This window comes from Uranotaenia lowii, chromosome 2 (assembly GCF_029784155.1).
Source record: "Uranotaenia lowii strain MFRU-FL chromosome 2, ASM2978415v1, whole genome shotgun sequence".
Classification (NCBI taxonomy): Eukaryota; Metazoa; Arthropoda; class Insecta; order Diptera; family Culicidae; genus Uranotaenia; species Uranotaenia lowii.
In genome coordinates, this window is record NC_073692.1 from 147,170,338 (window position 1) to 147,181,143 (window position 10,806).

General features: G+C 38.8%; 1 protein-coding gene across 2 annotated transcripts in view; it reads right to left on the reverse strand.

Annotated features, from left to right (window-relative positions):
• The window catches only part of LOC129750180 (uncharacterized), a 250,958-nt gene extending 246,417 nt beyond the window's left edge, over positions 1 to 4,541 (reverse strand). The window contains exon 1 of one of the 2 annotated variants that reach the window (XM_055745432.1): positions 2,883 to 4,501. In XM_055745432.1, coding sequence (XP_055601407.1) covers positions 2,883 to 2,980 — 98 coding nt within the window. In that variant the 5' untranslated portion in view covers positions 2,981 to 4,501. Of the gene's footprint in view, positions 1 to 2,882 lie in introns of both variants that reach the window. The other variant, XM_055745431.1, reaches the window with a different exon arrangement.
• Positions 4,542 to 10,806: the final 6,265 nt, after the last annotated feature.

Here is a 10,806-nt window from a genome sequence, read left to right on the forward strand (position 1 = left end):
CCAAAACTGAAATCTGAATCTGAAATTCAAATTCAGCTTATTCTGATTAGAGATTGAGATTTAAGATTCATATTTCAGGTTTATAATTCTGAGTGAGATTCAGATTTCAGATTCAGTCTTAGATTTACGATTAGAATTTTAGATTCAGATTTCTTATTGAAGGTTTCCGATTGATATTTCATATTAAGATTTCAGGTTCTAGATTCAGATTTCATATTAAGATTTCAGGTTCTAGATTCAGATTTCAGATTCAGATACAGATTTCAGATTCAGATTTCAGATTCGGGTTTCAGATTTAATTTTCAGATTCAGATTTCCGATTCAGACTTCCGATTCAGATTTCAGATTCAGATTTCAGATTTCAGATTCAGATTTCAGATTTCAGATTCAGATTTCAGATTCAGATTTCAGATTCAGATTTCAGATTCAGATTTCAGATTCAGATTTCAGATTCAGATTTCAGATTCAGATTTCAGATTCAGATTTCAGATTCAGATTTAAGATTCAGATTTCAGATTCAGATTTCAGATTCAGATTTCAGATTCAGATTTCAGATTCAGATTTCAGATCTCTGATTCAGATTCAGATTTGAGATTTCAGATTTCAGATTCAGATTTCAGATTCAGATTTCAGATTCAGATTTCCGATTCAGATTTCTGATTCAGATTTTCGATTCAGATGTGGTGTTCAACTGACGGTAAAGCACATAATTATGGAGTGCCTGAAATACAACGACAGAAGACAAGTGCTGCCGGAAGGCAGCCTGGCGGAAAAACTTGAAAACATTCGTTCCAAGGAGAAGAAAGTGATACAATTTTTAAAACAGTGTAACCTTTTTAATGAGATCTAAAGTGTAAAAACAAAACTTTTGGAGGGTGAAAACAGAAGGTTAATCCCTCATTAAATAAAACGTACAAAAAAAAAAAAAAAAAAAAAAAAAAAAAAAAAAAAAAAAAAAAAAAAAAAAAAAAAAAAAAAGATTTCAGATTCAGATTCCAGATCTCTGATTCAGATTCAGATTTGAGATTTCAGATTCAGATTTCAGATTCAGATTTCAGATTCAGATTTCAGATTCAGATTTCAGATTCAGATTTCCGATTCAGATTTCTGATTCAGATTTTCGATTCAGATTTCCGATTCAGATTTCCGTTTCAGATTCGGATTTCAGATTCAGATTTCAGATTTCAGATTCAGATTTCAGATTTCAGATTTCAAATTTCAGATTCAGATTTCAGATTCAGATTTCAAATTCAGATTTCAGATTCAGATTTTATATTCAAATTCCAGATTCAGATTTCTGATTCAGATTTCAGATTCAGATTTCAGATTCAGATTTCCGATTCAGATTTCCGTTTCAGATTTCAGATTCGGATTTCAGATTCAGATTTCAGGTTTCAGATTCAGATTTCAGATTTGAAATTTCAGATTCAGATTTCAGATTCAGATTTCCGATTCAGATTTCAAATTCAGATTTCAGATTCAGATTTAAGATTCAGATTTCTGATTCAAATTTTAGATTCAGATTTCAGATTCAGATTTCAGATTCAGATTTCTGATTCAAATTTCAGATTCAGATTTCAGATTCAGATTTCAGATTCAGATTTCAGATTCAGATTTCAGATTCAGATTTCTGATTCAGATTTCTGATTCAAATATCAGATTCAGATTTCAGATTCAGATTTAAGATATCATATTCAGATTTCAGATTAATATTTCAGATTCAGATTTCTGTTTTAGATTTCAGATTCAGATTTCAGAATCAGATTTCAGATTCAGACTTCAGATTCAGATTATCAGATTTGAAGTTCAGATTTCAGATTCAGATTCACATTTCTGATTCAGATTTCAGATACAGATTACAGATACAGATTTCAGATTCAGATTTCAGATTCAGATTTCAGATTCAGATTTCAGATTCAGATTTTAGATTCAGATTTTAGATTCAGATTTCAGATTGAGATTTCAGATACAAATTTCAGATTCAGATTTCAAATTCAGATTTCAGATTCAGATTTCAGACTTCAGATTCAGATTTCATATTCAGATTTCAGATTCAGATTTCAGATTTCAGATTCAGATTTCAGATTCAGATTTCAGATTCAGATTTCAGATTCAGATTTCAGATTCAGATTTCAGATTCAGATTTCAGATTCAGATTTCAGATTCAGATTTCAGATTCAGATTTCAGATTCAGATTTCAGATTCAGATTTCAGATTCAGATTTCAGATTCAGATTTCAGATTCAGATTCAGATTTCAGATTTCAGATTCAGATTTCAGATTCAGATTTCAGATTTCAGATTTCAAATTTCAAATTCAAATTTCCGATTCAGATTTCAAATTCAGATTCAGATTTCTGATTCAGATTTCTGATTCAGATTTCAGATTCAGATTCTGATTTCAGATTCAGATTTCAGATTTCAGATTCAGATTCAGATTTCTGATTCAGATTTCCGATTCAGATTTCAGATTCAGATTCAGTATTCAGATTTCAGAAGCAGATTTCAGATTCAGATTTCAGATCTCTGATTCAGATTTCAGATTCAGATTCAGATTCAGATTTCAGATTGCAGATTTCGGATTCAGAATTCAGATTCAGATTTCCGATTCTGATTTCAGATTTGGATTTCAGATTCAGATTTCAGATTTAGATTCAGATTCTGATTATATAAGATTCACATTCTAATGTAATATTCAGATTTCTGATTGAAGTTTCAGATATCTGATCTAAATTCTAGATTCAGATTATAGATTTAAGGTTTCAGATTCTGATTTCAGCTTTCAAATTCAGATTTTAGACATCAAGTTCAGATTCTAGAATTAAGATTCTCATTTCAGATTCATATTTTAAATTTCTGGACCAAGTTGAAAACAGTGGCTCACCTGACTGCTGACTCCTCCTCGATTATGTCCTGCATCTGGGGATCCTCCGGCTTACACCAGACTTCCAGGGTCGTCGTAGTCTGCGTCGTCGATGACATCGTGTCGTCGTTTTTTCAGTTTATCTTCTCGGTAAGAACCCTCCCACCCAGCAGGAGTTGTGTTGTTGGTTGTTGAGCCTAGTTGTTAATCTTTAATCCACACAAGTTAAGGAAGGTATCCTTTCCTATTCTCGAATGATTTAAACTGTGAACCACTTTTTTTTCGTTTAGGGACAATTTGGTGTGACAATTCCGACAATTCGCACCAATTCACTATCGCTTGATTTTTTCTTAACTGTTGAGAATCGCTTTTTGATTGCCACCAATTTGGGTGGGTGCTTAACTTTTTTTTTATTCAAGGTATTTTCTCTCCTTCAGAGGGGAAACTTTTTTCTTCAAAGGAATGGAACTCAATTTCGCTTTCACGATAAGCAATTGTGTATCATGTATTATAACTTTTTTCTCTTATTTTTATTATCTAGTTTTTTTCTTCCTTTAACTTCTTCGGTGAATGTTGTTATCCAATTACGGCTGCTGATGTTTTTTTTGTTGTTGCTACCTTTGTTATTGTTACGCTCGTTACACTTTACGTTGTTGTTTTACAAATTGTTGCTACCCTCTAACTCACACTACCCGAAAATCGGAACACCCCCAACTTTGTTGCATCGAGACAGCTGAGCCGAAATCCACCCCGAAAATCGGAATCACTTGCTGCTTCTCTTCCTTTTCTAATTCATGAACTGCGCGCCAGGCGATAATCGAATTACTTTCTTCTGGTCACCCGCCAAGGAAGATATTCCATGTATATGGATTCACTTAATTCGCCAGCCCAAGAACATGCGTTTTGGAACACCCCTCGCGTTTTTATCTATACTGGCCGCGGCCTATTTCGCTTTCTTCTTATCTCAATAGCAGTAGTCCGGCCCTGCCGGATTATTTTCAGCGCACACTTTACCGGTGCTGTTTTTCAAACCACACTATCAATCAGCCAACAACAAAGTAGCCTATTGCGTGAAATTTATCACCGAATCACGTGTGTCGTTGAGACCATGAGAATCGAAGAAGCTCCGATGCAGTTACATTTCCTCCTTCTTTTCGCAGAACAGAAGAAGATAATCCTCCGACTAGAAAATTTCTGGGTTCCACTTGCCTCGCCGATTCTTGATTACACCTTACACTTGGAATTTTCAACAACAATATTTAATGAACCGGCAACTCCTCGCTCGCACTCACTTCCCGCAAAACTTTCCGACGAGTTTGTTTTTCCGCGTTTCCCTTCTCGACTTGTAATTCGCCGCTTCTTTCCCGAGAATAATACAATATACGGAACGGTACGTATTTCCTCCAGCCAAGATGTACTTTATTTTTCGTTCCTTCCTCCTCAATTCGAATTGTTGTTTTCGCAAAGCGCCAGTGGGGTTGCCGACAAAAATCCACACGGTGCGGACCACCCGAAAAAAAGAACCTCTGAGTTGAGCTACGACGTCTGGTAACCCTACTAGCGAGACCGCGAGAGCGAAAAATCCGCACAACACACTCTGACGACTTGCCGTCGATTTCTGGTGGCGGGAAACAGCTGAGCCCGTAGGTGACGCTATGTTGCTGTATTGCTACGCCATTGGGCGGTAACGCAGAAAAGGGTCAATTTTACGTGGAAAAACGCCCCAAAAGCCACCGGATGTATCGTTTCGACCCCAAAGAGACCCATTCGAGGGCACCTTTCAGCGAAGAGCAACCGGAAATCGACCGGGTTTCCCGTAAAACCGTCCCGGATCTACTTTCGTCTCGCGTAGTAAAAAATGCGCTACGGTTGCCAAGCGCGTTCACTGACGACGACGACGAACAGCAGCTCTTGCCTCTTGCCTCTTGGGTTTGTGTGTTTTCGGTTTTTTTTTTCAGCATGGTTTGTTCAGTTTGTTGGGTGCGGAAAAAGGGAAAAACAGGGGAACCGAAGCGGTTGTCGGTTTCGATGTGTTGGTGCGAACTAACACACACACACTTGCGACGGCCGCCGCCGCTTCTTGTGTGTGTTGATTCGCGCGACTGTGTTTGTGGAAATTACGTCTCTTTTTTTCTGGTGATACCACCACTACACGACCGGTCCGGTGCTCGTCGCGACGCAGTAAACAGGCTGCATCACCATCACCGTCGCTCGGGATCATCGAATGTTGTGTTGCACCATCATCGGTTGCGCGGCGGTGCCCGCCCATTCTTCGGGAAAAAGGCATCATCGAACAGTCTTCGTCGGTTTGATTAAGACAATATTAAGCCAAGATGTTACTTCTTCTATAAGACGGCTTTCAAATCACTGTAATTTATTTAATTATTAGGACTTTAGATCGAGAAGAAATAAGGTCATGTACGTTTCCCTCTTATCAAGATTTGATTTTTTTTAGCGTTTAAATAGTTGATCACGGGTTAGAAACCTTACAATGGCCCGGTGTTATGCGCCAACTGACGTTGCCAATTAGCAGGAGAAAGAGCACAGTCAATTGAACAGCGTGGTTGAGAAAATCCCGAAGGGTGACATTCAAATCCACTTAGGCGACTTCAACGCAAATATTGGCTCCGATAATCAGGACTTTGAGCGCATCATGGGACGCCATGGTCTAGGACAGACGAGCGAAAACGGAGAGCTGTTTGTAGAATTTTGTGGCAACAACAACATGGTGATCGGTGGATCGCTCTTCCCCCATCGACCAGCACATAAGGTCACTTGGGTATCCCGAGATGGCCGAACAGAAAATCAAATTGACCACATCTGCATCAGCTGAAAATGTAGGAGCCTTCTTGATATCCGCAACAAACGAAGCGCAGACATCTGCTGACCATCACCTTGTCCTTTGTGAGATACGACTGAGAGTTTTGCGTAGCCAACGGTGAGCAGAGAAAGTCGGGTGTCGATACGACGTCCGTCGGCTGGAAAACCCAAAGGTGAAAAGGGTGTGAATGGATGTCGTATGAAACTTGGAGGATGGTCGATGATCGGAGAAAGGCGAAAGTCGGAATTGAGCAGGCATGTACCGGGTCAGTACCTTGAGTGTTGTACATCACCAAAGCAGCCGCCCGCTTGCGATATGCGGAGCTGGAAAAGGCAGTTAAACGAGCTTGTAGATGAGACAAGAGAGCCTGTATAAACTCCCTAGCCGAAGAGGGAGAAAGAGCCGCCGCCAATGGAGATATCCGATTACTATTAGACATTTCTCGTCGCCTTATCGGTGCAAGAACTAATGCAAGAATGCAGCTGAAAGACCGAGTAGGTCAGCTGTTGACTGACATATCGAACAGATCAGCTCAAACGTTGGACTGAGCATTTTGAACAACTCTTCCGAGTCACAAATAGCGATGGCCAACAGAACCCGCTGCTTGAAGCGCCAACAGTAAGTCGTGTTAATGGCGTCAACTCGGAAGTGCCCTCGCTGGCTGAAATTTATCGCGTTTCTTGCAATCGTCCGAACAAACTCTGACGTATTAAATTTAAGTGATCGGAGTTCCGGTGAGTATATTTATTGTGCGTTTAAGTTAAGGAAATTAATTTGAATTTTTTTTTCCAGAGGCAGATGGACCAGAAGGGAAAACAAAAGACCCGGAATGGACCAGATGGAGATGTGCCGGAGAAGGAGCCCCTCCTCTCCTTAATACGCCGTGCAAATTGTAAAAAATAAAAAATAAAGTGGTTAAGTGAGTGATACATGTATCATTATAGTGTAGAAAGCAATTTGAAAAATAAAAATATTGAAAACAGTACAAATTATTTTTTTACAATTTTTTGGAAAGAAAGCTTCAAAAAACTAATTCTAACCATGAAATTTCACGGTTACGAGAGCTTTTTACATATTACGAAAAAACATTGAAGTTCATCGTGGTTCATCATCCTTAAAACCATAAAAATTCAATGAAAAACGATGAATATTACAGATTTCGAGAAAGAACTGGAAGCTGTAATAACCATCAACTTTATATTTTTGTGTTCTAAAATGTATGGGAAAAAGTTCATTTTTCATTGTTAAGTTACTTAAAATGAAATGAAATTCATGGTTTTTTCATAATGTTTTTCTATTCGGGCGGTAACTGGCGTGGCATAACTATTCACTACGATGGCAACAAGCTGGATACCGATCCGGACGATCATATGTGGATCACATCACAACGCTACGAGTGAGACAAGGACGTACAGTACCGTTCATAATTGTATAGAAATTGGAAGCACGCGCACTGTCACTTCGACTTTGAACCTCCATAACTTTTTACTCTGATGATATTTTTGGATCAAAATTTTTGCGTTAGATAGATCAACTATCACACTATTATAACGCAAAATTTGAGCTTTCTGGAGTTTGTGTGGCCTGAGATACAGTAATTCTACGAAAATCGGACATTTTGGACTTTTCTCATTCAAACTGCAATATCTCTGAAACTACGCTACATTTTTTATTAAAATTTTGCACAGTGATTGTTGAAATATAAAGCTAGCATCTCTGAAGTTTTCGAAAAGTTCTATCGATGAAATCAAAAGTTACGCGAGGTGCAATATTTCAGGCATGAACCTTGAAATGCGCTTTCTATAGAATTTTGGACGATTCATGAGAACAATATCGTTTCCTCCACCAATCAGACAAAAAATGTCTGGCAAAAGCAACGAAGAAAAGAAAAAAATGGAATAAATGATCCATTTGTGTTTTGAAATCAGAATCTCGCAATATTGTTGTGATTTTTCGGTTGAAATAGATTTACTGGTTGTTAAACAGAGAATATGATTTTCCTATGAAAACATTCGTCTAAAATTCTATAGAAATCGCATTTCTAGATCCATGCCTGAAATATTGCACCTCGCGTAACTTTTGATCTCATCGATAGAACTTTTCGAAAACTCCAGAGATGCTAGCTTTATATTTCAACAATCACTGTGCAAAATTTCAATAAAAAATGTAGCGTTGTTTCAGAGATATTGCAGTTTGAATGAGAAAAGTCCAAAAAGTTCGATTTTCATAGAATTACTGTTTCTCAGGCCACACAAACTCCAGAAAGCTCAAATTTTGTGTTATAATAGTGTGATAGTTGATCTATCTAACGCAAAAATTTTGATAAAAAAATATCATCAGAGTAAAAAGTTATGGAAGTTCAAAGTCGAAGTGACAGTGCGCTTGCTTCCAATTTCTATACAATTATGAACGGTACTGTATCTACTCTTCGTCGTCGTAACGGATGAGATCTTGACTGTATCGATTGAATGTAGACCAGTTGCCGTGGAATTCTTCGACAATGAAGCAACTGAACCTTGCCTGTCTTTTTTATTGTCTCAGATGCTAAAGGCAACGATAAGAAAATGCGCAACTGTGCGCGAAGAAGATCAAAATGTATCCACCCACCAGTCCCCCTTATCTAAAGCTTACCTGTTTTTCTCCTGTGATAGTGCCTCCTCGGATCACCACAACTCTTTCTTCGGCACTGCGAGCGGTTATTTAAGTTCCCTTCGGCACTGCGAGCCGGCACACGAACAAACACTTCCCTTCGAATATTGTTAACAGCAACGCATCATCTGTGCGGATCTGGTGGCAAGATGATAATGATTCGCGCCGCCGGGAATGATCGTGGGGCGCGTTGCTTGTGCACAACTCCTCCGACTCTTTTTACAAACAAAGCAAACAAACAATAACATTGCGGCTCTCGTAGCCGGAAGCTTTTTCGTCCCGCGCTGCCGGGACGTACTTTCCTGGGCGCGCGTGCATGGAACCAATCTTCTTCGGTTTGTCTCGAAACAAAATACGTAGCCGGAAACTTATCTTCTCATGCTGCCGGGAATCCTTTCTTGGGCGTGCGTTAATAGAACTACTTTTTTTTTTTTTTTTTGTTTCGATTATAGTCGTTTTACCATCTTTATGGCATTCGCGACTTTATCAACGTTGCAGTTGGCGGATCGTTATTGAAAAACTATCCGGTACAACTGTGTTCGATGTTTACTCTTGGGCTCGAACTCGCGGACATCGGCTCAGGAGACAACAGACTTGCCAACTGAGCTATATCACAAGCCCTTTAATAGAACTACCTTTTTTCGATTCGTTTCACAAAAGAACAACTGCACTGCGTCATTTGTCGACAGAATTTTGTTTTCTTGCGCTGCCGGCAAGTCCTTTCCTAGGCGCGCGTTGATTGAGTCAATCTTCTTCGGTTCTCTTCCAAGCAAAATGCTAACAGTGCGGCCCTCGTAGCCGGAAACTCTTCTTTTCGCGCTGCTGGGAAATCTTCCTAGGAGCGCGTTTGTTCTGCCAATCTTCTTAAGCTCGTCTGCAAAACAATATCAGTATGGGGTACTAGCGGCTGGATCCTCTTCTTGAATCTTTCAGCTGGACTATGATGATCGGCTTTCCTTATGCCGGACATAAAGAAGATGGATTGCATTTCCCTACCAAACGGACTTACAAAAAAACCACACCATGTTAGTGCCTAACCTCAATTTTGAAGCAAGTTCGGTGGTTTCGCCTGCCCGGATTCGAGAGCTCTACCCTGCGATAGAGATAAAATGAATTTATGCGATAGTTACGTCGCGTTCGTAAACTGATTTTTTGGGTGATGCATCGATTTGTTTGGTAGATGTCAAATCACCTTCCAATGCTGTTGCATACAGTTTGTACGAACACGCCGTTAAACGCATGAATTTAACTTTCCCACTTCTCCGAGCACTTGTGCCTCGTGCTTCGTTCGGTTTGGCAGGTAAAGCGGGCCATAGACTACACAAATGGCCTGTACAAATTCGATGATTCCACGACGATTGTTTGATCTATGCTCGCTCACACACTATACAAACATTTTTCACGCGAACATAAACGATTGCTGGCGAAAACGGCAACAGCAACAAAAAAAAAAACATCTCCATCCCGGCTGGGAGGATGGTTTGTACAAAATATTTCGATCCCGACAGATTTCACTACAACCGTTTGGGCAGTCATTCAAGCAGTGCCATACACTATGCAAATCGTGTTTACAGCGACAAAATTTCATCGAATTTCATCGCATTTGTACAAATGTTGTGTAGTCTGTGGCCCGCTTAAAGCGCCCAAACGGTTGGAGTAAAATCGGTCGGGATCGAAATATTTTGTACAAATCATCCTCCCAGCCGGGGTGGGGATGTTTATTTTTTGTTGCTGTTGCTGTTTTCTCCAGCAATAGTTTGTGTTTGCGTGAAAAATGTTTGTATAGTGTGTGGGCGAGCATATTTCAAACAATCGTCGTGGAATCATCGAATTTGTACAGGCCATTTGTGTTGTCTATGGCCCGCTTAAAATTTGAAATGTTTGAATCAGGTTGTATTTATCTCTTTGTGTTGTCCTCTTTAAAAAGTTGTTTGAGTTTTTATCAACCCAGAATTTTGTTATTGTAATATTACGTAGGGGAGAAGGGGAGATTTGTCTAAAATGATCGAAAACTCCCTCAATCTAACAAAGCATGTTTCATTTTCATGAAACAGAAAAGGATGAACTTTTTTGGTAAATGTTAATGCTTCGTTATAATCACTTATTTTACACGATTTTACACACTTTTTGACAAAAAAAAAACCTAAATATTTTTTTTTTAAATCAGAAAATAAGATTTGAATTAAAATTTTAAAAAATCTTAAGATTTTTCAAAAAAATAATTTTTTGTTTTCTGGTTTTGAAAAAAAAAATGAAAAATTCTGAAAATGAACCATATTAATGCAGGAAGCAGGCGCTCTAAACGAGCAGGCAGACAGAGGAAAATGAAAGCTCTCCTATATAGAGTGAAAGCTTATGCTCGTTGCAAGCAAAGCTCACAGTGTGCTTTGAAACCGCGAGATTAGGCTGGTAGAATTTGGAACTTGAAGCTGGGAAATAAAATTGAATCATTTTGAAGTTGACATTTTTTATTTC